Source organism: Anabrus simplex, chromosome 3 (assembly GCF_040414725.1).
Source record: "Anabrus simplex isolate iqAnaSimp1 chromosome 3, ASM4041472v1, whole genome shotgun sequence".
NCBI lineage: Eukaryota > Metazoa > Arthropoda > Insecta > Orthoptera > Tettigoniidae > Anabrus > Anabrus simplex.
Window position 1 is genome coordinate 372,513,864 of NC_090267.1, and position 17,367 is coordinate 372,531,230.

At 37.1% G+C, this 17,367-nt stretch overlaps 1 protein-coding gene across 3 annotated transcripts in view; it reads right to left on the reverse strand.

Annotated features, from left to right (window-relative positions):
- The window catches only part of LOC136866395 (uncharacterized), a 434,395-nt gene that overhangs the window by 127,891 nt on the left and 289,137 nt on the right, over positions 1-17,367 (reverse strand). For all 3 annotated transcript variants that reach the window (XM_067143316.2, XM_067143315.2, XM_067143314.2), the window contains exon 10: positions 7,932-8,074. In XM_067143316.2, the coding sequence (XP_066999417.2) occupies positions 7,932-8,074 (143 nt within the window). The remainder of the gene's footprint in view (positions 1-7,931; positions 8,075-17,367) is intronic.

The window sequence follows — 17,367 nt, forward strand, 5'->3', positions numbered from 1 at the left end:
GGATAGCACTGAATTCTATGTTAATGGTTGCTCCTACTGTTCAGCCTGACTTGCTGCCCATTGTTTTCAGGTTCAGAACCTATTTTGTTGCTCTTACAGCTGACATTGCTAAGATGTACAGATGTGTGCTAATTCATCCTGTCCACAGAATTCTTCAGAAAATTATTTGGCGTGAATCTACTGATGAAGAAATCAAGGACTACCGTCTTACTACTGTTACAAGTTCCGCCCCTTTTCTTGCTACGAGATGTCCAGTTCAACTTGCTGATGGACACAAGGAATCTCACTCCATTGCATCAGAGATCATTCGCTCTTGTTTTTATGTTGACGACCTGCTGACAGGTACTGTTTCAGTTGAAGAAACTAAGGAGCTTCAATCAGAAATCTCTTCTGTGGTTGATAATGCACATTTTCACCTTAGAAAGTGGATGTCAAATTGTCCAGAAGCTCTTGCCAATGTACCTGTAGAGGATAGAGAAATGTTGTTACCTTGTAACCTCACTAAGGATGAAGCTATGAAAACATTAAGTATTGTGTGGCATCCTATATGTGATGAGTTTCAGTTTCAAATAAATTTGAAGAAAGCACCTAAGGAAGTCACTAAGAGAAACATTCTCACTATCATTGCTTCCATACTTGATCCCCTTGGATTGTTAGGATGTACCATGGTTAAGTGCAAACTTATCCTGCAGTCTTTTTGGCAACTGAAAATCGATTAGGATGATCCATGAGAACCTTCATCTGAAATTATTGAAATCTGGAATGCTATCTACAGTGAGCTCCCCTTGCTTAATGAACTTGGAGTGCAAAGAAATGTAATGCCCTTTGCTAAGAATAAGGTTATTGGAATCCATTGGCTTTTCTGATGCTTCAAAAGCTGCCTATGGTGCTTGTGTGTATGTTAGGACAGTATCTGATAATGATGAGGTATCAGCGATCCTGTTGACTTCTAAATCTAAGAGTTGCTCCATTGAATCAGCAATCTATTGTCCATTTAGAGCTTTGTGCTGCTCTGTTGCTTTCTCACTTTATGAATAAGGTCACTGAATCTCTGAAACTGCACATTCCTTTCGTCTCATACTGCTGGACTGACAGCACGATAGTTATGTGTTGGTTATAGCAACCCGCCAATTGTTGGAAAACCTTTGTTGCTAACAGAGTTGCTGAAATTCAATCCCTCACTTCAGTCTCAGATTGGAGACATGTACCTACCCACAGCAATCCAGCTGACCAATTGTATCCAGATGTTTTACCCTCACAAATGTTTTCTCTTGATGTATGGTGGCAGGGTCCCTCCTGGTTGCACGAATTGTCCCCAGTGTATGCTAGTTTTGTTGCCAGTAATACACCCCCTGCCGTGAATGCAGAATCAAAACCCTCTTTGAGAGTCCTGCTAGTTAACGTGCATCCACCTGAGTTAGAGACGTTTTCTTTCTTTCTCAAACTCAAGCGAGTTTATAGCTATGTTCTGAGATTAATTACCAATGTCCGCTCCACTAAGGATGCTCGTTTCATTGGTCCATTTACACCTGAAACATTGAGGATTAGTGAAATGAAAATAATAAGTCTGATGCAAGCTAGTGAATATGGGAAGGAACTTCATGACTTGAAGTCTTCGAGCTCATTAAAAACTCTGAATCCGTTCCTGGAAGATTACGGGTTGTTGAGAGTTGGTGATCGACTCATGAATTCTCAGTTGAAATATAATCAGGCAATAAATCTTGAAAAAGAGAAGAGTCTAACAACTCAGGACTTTCTCGCCGCATTTAGAAGATTTACGGCGTGTAGAGGATTTCCATATCTCATCTTGAGTGATAATGGCACAAATTTTGTTGGAGCCAACGATGAGTTATTAAGATTTATTAAGGATGTACTGAAATAGAAGAATATTCATCTAATTTGAATATGAACTGGAAGTTTATTCCACCCTCCAGTCCTCATTTTGGTGGACTTTGGGAGGCTAGAATAAAGTCTGCAAAGTCACTTTTGAAGCAGACCATAGGAAAATGCATTCTTAATTTTGAAGAGCTGAGTACTCTTCTGTATCAAATTGAGTCTGTGTTGAACTCGAGACTTCTTTGTTCAATGACTGACGACCCCAATGATCAATGCCATTGGACACCTGGACATTTTATAGAACTGACCTCTGTCCCCTCTCCGGACATGTACAACAGCTCGCACTCCTGTCTAACTAAATGGAATTTGGTGCAACAGCTGTGTTTTTTGGCAGAGGTGGCCGGTTTAGAAGACTGGTATAATTCAGGAGCTCCATCCTGGTTGTGATAATATTACTCGTGTGGTCACTGTAAAGACAAAAACTGGTCTCTTGCGCCATGCCATAGTAAAATTGTGCCCATTGCCCAAAGATTTTGTATAAGCTGTATATTTGTATATGTTGTATCTGAAGTATTTTTAAATTCATTTCTCTGTGATTGTGCATAAGACACTTGACTTTGATTTTGAGTGTTGAGATCCCTCAAAGTGGGGAGTATGTTGCGACTTTTGTGTTGGCAACTCGCCTGCTGCATTTCATTCGTCATTTGTCACAGTTGGCAATGTGCTGCTGCGTCCATTTATATAGACAGACTGAATATGGCGACCGGCAGAAGTACACACATTTTGGTGTATCTCTACATTTTGTTGTGCATATGTGTAAATGATCAGTGTTTATTCATGTGTAATAAATATTTGAATCACCTCTGAGTGATGTGTTGTGTCTGCTCATTTAGGGCAGTCTGGTCCTCCATCTGACTTGTTTCAAAATTGTATTTGTGCACCTATGGAAATTAACCTTGTTGTGTGCATCCGATATGTTGTTTCGTCGTTCGCAACAATCACTATCATTAACCTAATCTCATTATCATGATCATCATCATTAACACATTTTTTTTTTTTTTTTTTTTGCTATTGGCTTTATGTTGCACCGACACAGATAGGTCTTATGGTGACGATGGGAGAGAAAACGGCTAGGACTGGGAAGGAAGCAGCCGTGACCTCGATTAAGGGACAGCCCTAGCATTTGCCTGGTATGAAAATGGGATCAAATTAATTTTTTCAAATTATTTACCAGTATGACCAATTCTCTATCGCAAATATACCCAGTTCACGTTGTTTCCGACCACCGTGTGTATAGGCTACTAATTAATTGTATTAATACCGAGCTCGATAGCTGTAGTCGCTTAAGTGTGGCCAGTATCAGTATTCGGGAGATAGTGGGTTCGAACCCCACTGTCGGCAGCCTTTCAACCCCCCCCCCTCCAAGCCATACGTCCCTTACTAACACCAGTTTTTTAATGTCAACTATGTAATTGTTGTATGCTGTTTTTATCTAAGCTTTTATGTAAGCAGCTGATGATGATGATGATCGCAAAGCGATCGAAACATGTCCTGATATAATTAATGTTTTTATAAGTAGCCAAAGGCTAAATAAAAAGAAAGGTATTGATTAGGTGGAAACATTTTTCATATATTGTTTTGAGTACATTATCGATATGGCAATGAAGTGGATAGTTTGTAATAGGATAATTCTAGACAGGATAATTCTAGTAGAGAGATCCCTCTGTAATTATTTGGATCCAGTCTATCCCCGTTTTTGTGTATTGGATGAATTATAGCTGTATTCCATTCTGGAGGCAGTTTTTCAGAGTTCCATATGTCTATGATGTGTTTGTGTAGGTTTTGAAGTGTTTGGTTATTTGCATTCTTCCATAGCTCTGCAACCGCTTGATTTCTCCTGCAGCTTTATAATTCTTGAGCCAATTAATCGCTTGAAGTACCTCATGGAAGTCTGGTGGAATAGGCCTAACCTTGTCTAAGCCCTGAAACTGTTTATTGAATATTAACACAGTTACGTTAAATTCTCAGTCTGTGGCACGATTATGGTCTTTCTTGGCAAACTGAATCATTTGTATTTTAAAATTTGCCATAAACTAGAACACTTCTCTGTAACTCGCCCTGTAAAAATTAAGAGGGGATTTCCTCAAGACAGTATTATTGGACCTTTATGTTTTCTTACATATATCAATGATATGTGTAAAGAAGTGGAATCAGAGATAAGGCTTTTCACAGATGAAGTTATTCTGTACAGAGTAATAAATAATTTACAAGATTGTGAGCAACTGCAAAATGACCTCGATAATGTTGTGAGATGGACAGTAAGCAATGATATGATGATAAACGGGGATAAAAGTCAGGTTGTGATTTTCACAAATAGGAAAAGTCCTCTGTTTTAATTACTGTATTGATGGGGTGAAAGTCCCCTTTGGGGATCATTGTAAATACCTAGGTGTTAATATAAGGAAAGATCTTCATTGGGGTAATCACATAAATATGATTGTAAATAAAGGGTACTAATCTCTGCACATGGTTATGAGAGTATTTAGGGGTTGTAGTAAGGATGTAAAGGAGAGAGCATATTTGTCTCTGGTGATACCCCAACTAGAGTATGGTTCCAGTGTATGGGACCCTTACTAGGATTACTTGATTCAGGAACTGGAAAAAATCCAAAGAAAAGCAGCTCGATTTGTTCTGGGCGATTTCCGACAAAAGAGTAGCATTATGAAAATGTTGCAAAGTTTGGGCTGGGAAGACTTGGGAGAAAGGAGACGAGCTGCTCGACTAAGTGGTATGTTCTGAGCTGTCAGTGGAGAGATGGCATGGGAGGACATCAGTAGACGAATAAGTTTGGATGGTGTCTTTAAAAGTAGGAAAGATCACAATATGAAGATAAAGTTGGAATTCAAGAGGACAAATTGGGGCAAAAATTCGTTTATAGGAAGGGGAGTTAGTGATTGGAATAACTTACCAAGGGAGATGTTCAATAAATTTCCAATTTCTTTGCAATAATTTAAGAAAAGGCTAGGAAAACAACAGATAGGGAATCTGCCACCTGGGCAACTGCCCTAAATGCAGATCAGTAGTGACTGATTGATTGACTGATTGAACGAAGTCATGCTGGAAGGCAAATTACAGTATCGCAATACACTGAATTAGAGCTTACATCTTCCACTTGTGGGTGGCGGTGGTAGAATACACCCAGGGTATTTCCTGCCTGTCATAAATGAAGACTTGAAGGGGATCCAGGGGCTGTGATCTACGGAGCATGGGTTGGTGACCATGGGTGCCCCAGCTAAGGCTGGCATTGCCTCCACTTAATTGTGTCCATCTCCTCACCTTCATCTTCCCCAACTGGCCCCCCTTGGTCAACTCTAGCTCTTTCCCAACCCTAACAGTATTAGGTTTGCAAGGCCTAGGGAGTCCTATTTTCCTGCCCTTCATGACCATTCCAGTGGTGGTTGGTGCATGAAGGGCTTTTGGGCGCCGCACTGTGCCGCCGTCTTTTCAAAAACACTAAACATAATTTCACTTTGTAACTGATTACGTAAAAAGATGTACAAATGTAGCAAAGACTAATTTATCATGGTGTGCTTATACAATGTTATCTATACTATTTTGGCTCTAAACATTTCGCTTTTCTCTTTTCAGAGATATGGCAAAGGATACCGTGGCAGACGTTCAGCAAGCACAATGTTTTCTCTTTATTCTTGAGATGATCGGGCTCTGACAGGCGAGCCCTCAGTAGGTTCCTAGAGTTTAGCAAGTGTGCGGGATGCGGGAGGAGCCTGGAAAGACGATATGGGCTGTCAGGGGAAGGAAGAGTGCAGGCGGGTGTATGGTCTGCCCGCCAGAGCCTGCAGCAATATCACCAACCACTTTACAATGTACCTAGGCTTTCTAAGTGGTTTGTGTTGGTTTTCTAAAAATCTTGTAACTCAATGAATCACTAACACAATCCATCAAGATTCTATACACCCACATACCCATAAATGTTCAGCATACCATAAATGGTACACCGCGCTTTTAGCACCCCGCTGTCTAAAAAAGAACTTAAAAACTAATTAAACACCATTCCCAGTAGAGCTAAATTTAACGGTTACAACAGCTCCTTTGTAAAGAAAACCATTAATAAACATAAACACCAACCTTCAGCCACCTTAACAAAAGGAAAAACTCGAAACAATTTTTTATCTACTTTTATATTTAATAATAAACAATCTACCAAACCACAAACATATTTAAAATGCATGACAACAAAATAGCCTTCAAAAGTTTTAACAGAAACACAAACATTTTACATACCAATTTTATTCATCACAGCAATAACCAACTCAGGTGTTTATACACTAAATTGTAAAAATTTTAACGCATCTTATGTCGACCAAACAGGTAGGAGCTTCCATACAAGATACTTAAGAGCATGTTAACGCCCTGAAATATAACAGATTTTCAGCCATGGGACAGCACATGGGTGATACTAACCATAAGTTCACTAATATCAACCAAGACATGAAAATTCTCAAAGTTATACAAAAAGGCCCCCTGCTCAATATTACGGAAAATTGTTTTATCCATCTGGAACAGTTTTTCAATCCTAACTTCAATCTAAATGAAATTTCAGAGAAATCAAACATTTTATTTCACCTTTTAATTCCTATCTTCAGTAACCATGTCTCAGACAAAAAGAAGTCTTTCTTTTATAATCTCTTTAAATTCCCCTTTCAGCAGCAGTCTTTCTTTCCGCATCCTTCAGCCCCACCTTAGACACCCCTTCTGTTCTTTATCCCCCCCTCCTCCTTTGTTTTCATTGCCTGCTTCCTACAACAAGTCAGTGCTTGTTCTCTATCCACTCCTTTGTTTACCTGGCCTGCCTTCTTCCTCCAGCAGGTCAGTGCTTTTTCTACATCAGAGATTAGAGGTGAGCCTCATAAATAATTTTTCTCTTCTTTAATTTCTTTTCTGTATGTTTATTCATTCCTAATTCTGGCTATCATTTCCAGATTTACTTCTTTGCCTGAGGTCCTAAGTCAACGACATCATATTATGACAAGAAGATCATAACCATAATTTTTTTAATTAGATGTATTTTAATGTTACAATCATTCCTGCAACATTGTCTTTGTCTGGTATACATATGTTTTAGTTATCACATATTAGATGTATTTTAATGTTACAATTATTCCTGCAACATTGTCTTTGTCTGGTATACATATGTTTTAGTTATCACATATTAGATGTATTTTAATGTTACAATTATTCCTGCAACATTGTCTTTGTCTGGTGTACATATGTTTTAGTTATCACATTATCTGTTTAATTTTTATTTGGCTGAAGATGGCCACTAAGTGGCTGAAACAAGTCCCAAGAATGATTTAATATCATGTACTTGATATACTGTACTGAAAAGGTGGACCCTCGTGTCGGACCTCTTCGATCTTCCCTCTGATTAATAATAATAATAATAATAATAATAATAATAATAATAATAATAATAATAATAATAATAATAATAATAATAATAATAATGTTAATTGCTTAATGTCCCCCTAACTACTCTTTTACGGTTTTCGGAGACTTCCCTCTGATTAGTGTTGATAGAGGATGGTTGCCCAACTACACTTCCTCTTAAAATAATAATCAGCACCACCACATACTTTATGTGTCACACATGCCGTAAATTGGTATACTTAAATTGAAGGCAGTTTAACAACCACGTTCCATTTAGTTCATTAGGCTAGAGAATAACCTATGATCCGTAATTACCTACCTGCCTTCACCGAACAAGGGGAGAGAGAGTTGTTACAATGTCAGATAAGGGAGGATTATGGGAGACAGTTCAATTTTTAGCCGAGAGCAGGCATGCATTCTGCAGTGTGTACCTCGTCGTACTTTGACAAATGAAGAAAAACCAATGCAAGACATAAGCAGGGATTATTTTCTCCCTCAATTCCATATAAAAAATTAGGATGCATGATATGCAATGGCGAGATATACTACACGAGTAAATATAATGTTGTTGTTATTACTATTACTTTCATACATCTTTCAACTTCTCTTTTTAACAAAATCCTACCTATCATAATTGTTATTATTACCTTGTCTTTGATCTTCTCTTCCTTCTTCTTAAGATCACGTACAGGCTTAGGCTTATCGTCTATATCAGGAATATGGTCGGGCGGATGTGACATAGTATGTCGCTTGTTGAAGTCCTCTTCCATTGGTCGTGGTCCAGCCAGAGCTATCAAAACAGTTCAATAGGACACTTGAAATGAGAGCCATAAAATCTAAACAGTCTGTTTAAAAAGTTCCGTCACTGAATTTGTACAGGGTTAATATAGGGTCTCCTTATACCACCACAGAATATGTAGTGTGCATGCATGTACAGATAAAGCATTGAAATTGTTATAAAAATGGAACAGTGAATTCTGCAAGAAATGTACGTAATTCCTAACATACAGAAACACTTCAACTGAAGAAATAATGATCATACAGCCCACAATAAAATGTCCTCTAGTACTATTATTTCATCTGTGGACCACAATCACTTAATAACAATCCATGAAGGATGTTCCTCAACGAGCATGACAGAAATGTTGCTTTCAATTCACATCCATCATGCGTAACCAATCTGTCCAGTACGTTCAACTAATATGCATTGATGAGCACAATAATAGAGCTGAAATTTAGAGGAAAGAGAACTTCTGCTCTAGAGAAAGAGGAAGCTTGAAGTGAATTAATACGTAAGCTAGCAGAAGGCAGACATAAGAACAGAAATTTAAGTGCACCTAGTTGTGAAAACTAAGAGAGACAGTTTTGAAAAAAAAAAATAAGATAATGCCTATAACCTATCTTGGAATGACATAATTAAAATTAAAATTAATACATGACACATTAGAAGTTCAATATATCCTTGTTATGAATGACAACGTGAAGCTTTTGAGTGATATTCACCAACTAAGTTCGATTTACATATAAAAAAACATTGAGAACCACACTTTAAAGGATCAAATTAGAGGTGAATATTTCTTTGTTTACGAATGAGTTGCACTATATTATAACTTACAGTATGAGCCAAAACATGTAATAATGTAGGGTGGTGCTGTGGGAAAACATCTTTGTCCAATATTGAAATTTTCCTCTCGTCCTTGTGCTGTGTCTGCTGATGTTGTTAGTGGTGCACTGTCTACCTATACATTTCCCAATTTATTTTAGGTATTGTCCATATCAGCACAGAAATGAAAATCATCAATTATGACATTGTGTATGTTAGTCGCCATTCCTACCTGTGAATAAATGAGGAAATTAAAACTGTGATGACTCACTGTGCCACGTTCCCAATGGTACAAGAGAATTTGCAATGAATGTGATTTCGAAAATTACCATTTAGGAACATAATCTTATGACTCCTATGGGATCAGAAATGTAAATATTTACACCCTCTTTTAAGAAAATTAAACACAAGTAATGCTTGGAACCATCTTCATTCACTAGGTATTGTTAAAGGTAAGCAGTAATAGAGAGAACAAACTGTTCCCTGATGAGCGTACTAGATATTTTTCAGAAGATACAATACCAGCTAACCCACTTAATCAACCAGATGTAAATGCATACCGATCATTCACCCCAGCTAACTGTCCACGTTTTACTTTCCAAGATGTCTGTAGCAACCAAGTGAAGAAAGTATTTTACTCAATAAAATCCAATGCGTACGTGTAGAGAACACCCCTATATATTTCCATACCTGCCAACTTTCGAAAAGAGAAATCTGGATGATCCTTAAGCGGAAAACTTTTAACACGCGCATGCATAACAATCTTGAGACATAATGAAAAAGGACGGCAAGGGAGGATTATAAACAATACTAATACAAGTCAAATACAGTAGAACCTTGATGCATCTTTCCCAGAACTGTCGTTTTCCCGCATTCATCATTGAATTTATTCGGTCTCAAAAATGTTCCATATAAACCAATGTTAAATTTCCCCGCATCTATCGTTTCTCAAACTATCATTTTATAACATCGATCGTCAAAAAATTATTTGTCTTCGTCACAATTATCCCACATTGATTGATTGTACGTAAGAAAAAAGACGCTTTTTTTTTTTTTTTTTTTTTTTTAAGAGGGACTGCTCAATAAGCTTAGCATATAATAGCGGCAACCTGTTACGCAAGAATGTACGAGCGATCAGAGTTGCTAGTCTTGAACAAGGATCTTGTAGGCTGGAGTGCTGTGCAAAGGTTATTCATGCGTAACCTCACTACGAGCTTCCTGGTGCCAACGCTTTTCCTCGACCCACTAACCGACCCCTAGAAGTATTCTTATTTACAAGAATTAAAACGTAGACAGCGTAACACTCAAATTTGCCAACATTTTCTGTTTTGGTATAGGCTGTTTAGGGCTGCCAACTTCGTTCAAAAATTAAGAGAAAATCGTGCAGTGCGCCAGATTCGTTTCAATTACTCACAGAGTGATTAATCGCGTCGTACCTTGTGGAGTGTGTGGGATGCTAGAGGCCTGTTGACTACTTTGTTGCTCTCTGCCCAATAGTCTAGTTACAAACCGGACCTAACCAAGCCAGACCAATAATCTTTTCTCATAGCCTAGTCTTGTAACTAGTTCCTAACTTGGCAGCTTCGCAAAAGCCCTGTGACATAATTCGAAACGTGCCGCGTTGAATTTCTAACCTCTGTGACATCGTCTGAGCTGAGTTGCGAGAGCCGCGCCATGTTGGGTATATAACCTATCGTTCACAAAGGGTCTATGGAATCTTTTCCTAAATACAGGTTATCGCCGTAACATCCACGTGTATCTTTAATTTGCAGTAAGAGAACTGAACTGAAAGGATTTCAATTATTACAAAATGTGTAAAGAAAAGTGAAACGAAAGGGCGTAAAAGTCAAGCTTCTTATTTCCACCTCGTAAGCCTATATCATGGTTGCAATATTCTGATACCGTTATGTTTAGTATGAGCTATATGGTTAGCACGTGTTGGCCTTTGGTTCAAGGGGTTTCGATTGGGTCGAGGATTTTAAATTTCCTTGGTTAATTCCAACGGCTCGGAGGCTGTCTCTTTATGTAGGATGCTAAAGGGTTTATTGTGTCACCTATTCAATACATATAATATTTAAACATTTAGGAATTTATTATTAATTCCATTTGAGACATGTTTCGCCCTTCATTGAGGGCATCATCAGTCAAATTTCCTCCTCAAGGCAAAAATCAGGTACCTGATTAGTAATTAAATTATAAACATTAAGATACATTACAATGGGAAAATTAAGCAACCAAGAAAAACTTGTTCACAGGTGATACAGTTAAACAATATAAGTTTATAGACATAGTAGTCGGCAGCAAAGCGTAAAATCACTGCGTATTTTAGCAGAGTCCAGCAGTGGTGTTCCGAAGAATAATTCACGCACTCATTAGAAAATCATAGGAAATTATAAAGTTTATACAAATATTTACATTTAAACAGTCAGGGGAGAATGGATATAAAGTATCTGGCGTCAATGTTCGTAGCATTAATTACTGCCGTTGGTTGAATGATTACAGGTTGACAGGGTAACTATACAGTAAATTTACAATATCCAATTGAACAGTTGAGAAATTACAGCTTATATACATATTTACAAGAGAGCAGCTTGGTGAGAAAGGGTGTAAAGATGTCTAGCATCAAGTGCGTCCCGTTGTTTTAGTCGTTGGATGACGATTGCAGCATTAACACATCAGTAATATGCAGAGCGGTCCAACCTTAGTTTATAATCACAGGGGGCAGGGAAAAATATTCCATAGTTTATTTTTTATTTTTAGAATGTCAAATGAGGTTCTGTAGGCGTAGTCAAACTGAAAGTTGTCTGGTTGAAGTCCCGGGTTCAGTGCGGTGAATTTGGTTGGCGTGGACGGAGACTCAGTGGGTTACATGTTACAAATTTCATATTTGGTCCGTATTGAAATGTACGTCAATTTAAGATATTACTAAAATTGTATTGAATAGGTTGATCGTAATAAATTTTAGTAATATCTTAAATTGACTCAGTGGGTGTCGCTGAGTACACGGTGCATTTGAATGGCAACAATGACGGCAGTTATTTGTTGATAATTGTATTATTGGTCCACGCCAACCAACTGTCTTAAAATCGGTACCTTTCGATCTCTCTGGAAATGCGCAAATGTTATTCCAGCATCCAAGGAACTGGATTCTAAACTAGCTTCTGAACATCGCTTTATCTCCATTCCCACAGCATTTTCTAAAGCCTTAGAATGACTTGTGTATATGTGCATCCACCCCTTAGCCCCATTTTTTTATAAAGGGTCAGGGATTTAGAACGACTTGAGTATGAGCAAGTACTGTAATAGCCAGTCTTTCTTTGACCCCTTATGCTCAGGCTTTAACACAAGGTACAGTACTGCAAATGCTCCCCCTTAAAGTGACAGAAGAAGTCAGACTCACTATGAAACCAGGACAAGTGACCATCCTAATGCTGTTGTATCTCAGGGGCGCTTTGGACACAATAAATTTGCAACAATTAGTTACAAAAATGGAATCTTGACTATTAGACTCACAAGTCTAATATGATGCACAAGTTTTTCACACCTTATTTGAATGATCCTTGGCAGCGGATAACAACTCATGACAATGGTTCAGAATGCTGACCTAGAAAAGTAGGCACCACTCAGCATAGTGTTTTGAGACCATAACATATTTTATTGTACATCAATGTAATCTCATTTACATTAAAATCCTACAGTCACCTCTTTCACGCACATGCCATTCAAATATATAGCCACTGTAAAATAAGCAAATTATCAGATACACTCAAAAAATAAATGGTGAATTGAAACAATTAAGCAAATACGCACAATCAAAACAAGTTTCTCATAAACCCACCAAAAACAGCATCATTGTTGGCTCTCAGAAGCTCCTATGCTTATTCCACCTCTGCTAATAAATGATAAAATCATTCGTTACCATACAACCTTGGGAACTCTTGGTGTGACTATGAATGAATGTGTAATTACAGGAAAGATGAGGAAGGTGAATCAGAGTGCAATAATTGAAAGATGAATGAAACTCTTTGAACTCTTCATCCAGTGAAAAGAAACATCTTAACACCAGGCATGCCACGAAGACTATCCCAGATTTTGATCCTTCTTATCCTCAACTATGGTGACATAATACTTGTTGACACAACTAACAAACAAACAATGAAACTGCAGCAAGCTTTGAACTGCTGCCTCAGATTCATTTTTAACTTGCGCTATCAAGAATGCCAGTGGCCAAAACCTGATAAAAGACATAAATATCACACACTTCTATTAATACACAAAGTCCCGAATAGCAACTCACCTCAGTATATTTCCTCTAGTTTTCATTTTCTCTCCTCTTTTCATAACTGTAAACATTTGTTGCTATTCCTCTTCACCATTCATCTATGCATAACAATTCTTTTATTGTGACCGGTTCCAGAATTTGGAATTCCTTACCAGTCAGTGTCAAGAGACAGCGATTCACTAGCTAAATTAAAAAGATCCTCCTGAGATTACCTGTTGAAACCTACAGACTGACATGTGTACTGTACAGCTGAACATGTGAATGACGAAGGATTATGAGTGTTTCTCTTAGGCTTATAGACCTAGTTCATAGTTGTGTAATAAGTATAATTATTATGTGTGTATTCATATTCATATTGGTTAATGAAGAGTATAGCCTTCTATTTAAATTCCTTTATACATGTAAGAGTGTGATTGTTAGTATAATGCAACTCTGTTAGATTATAAGTTGATGCATCTGTCATAACAGTTGTAAAACTTGGCAAGGATAACAGAGAGTCAGACGCTCAAATGTTGCCTCTTGAAAGAAGCCATCATTAATTCACTAATCAATCAATTAATTAATAAATACAGTAATCAATATAAATAAAATTATAATGACCGTGTGTATGTACACTGAATATTTTGGCAAAATTTTCATGCATTCTGGGACTTGGACATTGAAACTGTCTGTTAATGATATCTCCCTTATTAATCCTCCTATTGAAAAGATGCACTTGAGAAAAAAGTTTTAAATAGATTTCCAGTAAGGTTGGCATATTTCCATTCAGGATGGTCTTGTATATTTTGTGGCAATATATAGGTATTTGTTAAATTAGGCTTATCAAAAGACTGAACATAACAAAAGTTTAAGAATATGTTATTTCAATTATTTCATGGCATATTCATATTTATCGTACGAGGGATAGTAACGGAGATGCTTTTGAAATATTGGATTTATAGTCCAAGTCCCATGGAACACTTGGTGCATGTCACACCCAGTTAATTCTGGAAATTTAAAATGGTATGGACCTTAAACCTACCTTTGGACAGGTGGATGCTAAGTATCAAGTTTACTTAAAATATTTCAATAGTCTTCTAGTCTAAATTATCCGTTTCAGGTGTAATAATAACCATCTGCATTTTTTATTTTTTTTATTTTTTATTTTTAAGGTTTGGTGTCTGTTGGTTTGTCTGTTTGTCAAGTTCATATAATTGGAAAACTACTGGATATATAGTAGAAGTCCGCTATAGCGAGTACGGCATATAACGAGAACCCCGTTATACCGACAATGTTTTGATGTCCCTTCAAAATTCCTATATTAAACTGTGTATTATCCTTCGGTTACAGCAAGAGCCCTATCACTGACGCATCCGTTATTACGAGCGATTTTTCCCGTTACCGATATGTACGCACCCCAGCGATTATGGTGCATGCAATCGATTATCTTCGGCATCGTTTCCTCGCTATGTCCACTAGCAAATTCTCTTGTCGACATTCGAAGGCGATGTCGGAGTCGATTAGTAATACCCGTCGACTGCTGTTCCGTAAAGAAAATTCGAAACGAAAGAGAACGTATTTTCGTAATAAATGCGTGAATAACGTGTCCGATAACAGTTCTTAACTCGTTAAAAATAAAGACTGGCTAAATGACCACTTAATTTTAATACTAAATTCTGCAATTAAGTAAAAATGGGATACACCTCGAGTAATGGTAGAGTGCATAATTGATTTCAAAGGTTAGTTTATAATTTCTCACGTCTGGTTAAATTACGGAAAGGTTATTATGTAAATTTATAGCGAGAAGGTTATCATTTCTCTAGCATGTTTTCATCATATGTATAATACGGTTAAGTTAGGATAGGTGACGCTGTTGAATAAGGAACCTGAAACGTTTGCCACAAAATGCGATCGACCATCTTTGGTACGGTATAGTTTCCTCACTATGTGCATTTGTGAGCTCTCTCGTCAACATTCGAACACGATGTTGGAGTAGATTAGTAATACCCAACGACTACTGTTCTCTAAAGAAAATTCGAAATGAAAGAGGACAACCAGTTTTCGCAATAAATGCATAAATAACGTGGCCGATTGCAGTTGTTAACTCGTTAAAAATAACGGCTGAAGATAACGATCCCTTAATTTTAACGTTATATACGTACTGAAATTAAGTAAGAATGTGATACACCTCGAGATATGGCAGAGTACATTACTGATTTCAGAGGATAGTTCATATTTTCTCGCATATAGTTTAATTTCGTAAAGGCTATTCACATGTAAATTTTTAGCGAGGATAACTCATTTCTCTACAAGCGTTTCAAATATGTTTTCATGACACATATAGGCCTACGGTTAGGTTAGGTGACACCATTTGAAGAAAACTCTGGAGTGATACCATATTTCTCTAAACCCAAGACGATGTTTATTTCCTCAGAATCATGTGTCTTGCATTTGCAACCAAACAGTAATGAATACCACTGGCAACTACCGCGGTAACCACACTGCTTCTTTTCACCCCCACACACGCACGCACATACAAAATTCATTGACAATAAACGACCGCCTCTTTATTGTACAGTTAAAATTGAAATAATTGATAAAGAGATTCAACCTATTCAATACAAAAGAATAGGAAATGTAGTGAATTACATTCTTATTTAATAATAAGTAGAAGTGGTACCGGTTTCGACCCTAGTCCAGGTCATCATCAGCCGATTAAAACAGGAAAAACAATGCATAGGAAAAGGAAATAAAAGATCTAGTACACTCCGGATCAGTAAAAGAGGCGATATAAAAAAAAATGAACGTGGTAGACACTGTAAAATTCAGACGAAGTAAAAAGAAAACAGTGCGTAATTTTCTGAGCGGCAATATGGCACACACAGTGTTAGGCAAAGTCTTATAATGTTTATGAATAGCGGAGAATGGTTAAATGAGCTAATTTTTAAACACAGTCAGGCACAAAGTCATATCATAATCGAACACATACGAAGATCCATAATCGTGCAGGAGTTGAAGATGAGTAGATCTATTGAAGTAACTTGCCAGCTCCCGGTGATCAGCGCGATATATTTAACATCAGGCACTGTGGTTTCAAACACCAAAGTAAAATGGAGAATAGCTTGATGATCCAGTAATTTTCTTCCGTTGCGGGAAAGTAAGTATATAGATAAATATAATATAATTCAATATAATTGAATAAGTAATTGTGCTCCTATAGAATTCTTAGAACAGTTGACGTGAAAAAAACAATTGTGAAAAGAAAAAACATATAGTAAAAAGCGCAATACCGGAAACAAATGAAAACGTATATGCACAGTGCGCAATTTTTTAAAACGTAAAAAATTCAGGTCATGATTGAAGTAGTCGAAATCGGTGCAGGACAGGAGTTGAGTATGAATGAGAAGAACCGAAATGAAGGTGGAATTGATTTTTTTTTAAGAAATAGAATAAATTAATAGAGGAAGAGGAATAGTGGAATAAGAGAAGAATAAAAGAAATTGAAGTTAAATGGTTTTGAGGGAGGATAAGATAGGGAGATGAAGGAGGGGTAGTTTAGGGTGGGTTATTGGAGGTAGAAAATGTGGGTAGGAACTTTGTAAGGCATGGAAAATAGAATTGGGGTTTTGAAATTTAGAATTTTTGAGAAGAAGAATTAGGAAGTCGAAAAGGATGTTCGGTTTTTCAGAAATGTTGTTTAAATTGAAATTAGGGTTGAAGTATTGATCAAGGTGAATAAAGCAATTTTCAGTAGTGTTCAAGAGGGGGCCTTTGTTAATGATTTTAAGTATTTTCATGTCTTTTTCAATATTGGTGAAATTATGCTTGGAGTCTTGTATGTGTTGTCCTATGGCGGAGAATCTGTTGTATTTAATGGCGTTGATATGTTCGGAGTATCTGATATTGAAGTTGCGGCCAGTTTGTCCGATGTAGGAGGAGTTGCAGTTGTTACATTTGAATCTGTACACTCCAGATTTAGAAAAAGCATTAGATTTATTTAGTGATTTAGAGTTGTGTAAAATATCCAAATTTCTATTGTTAGGTCTAAAAGAAATTTTCATGTTGTGTTTTTTAAAAATACTAGTTATTTTATAAGCATCTTGAGTGAAAGTGAAAGTGGAAAATGTAGTTGGTTTTGTTATGTCTTTAGATAAAGTGGTTTTAGGACGGTGTTTGAATTTGTTGATGATGCGGTTTATAAAGGAGTTATCAAAGCCAT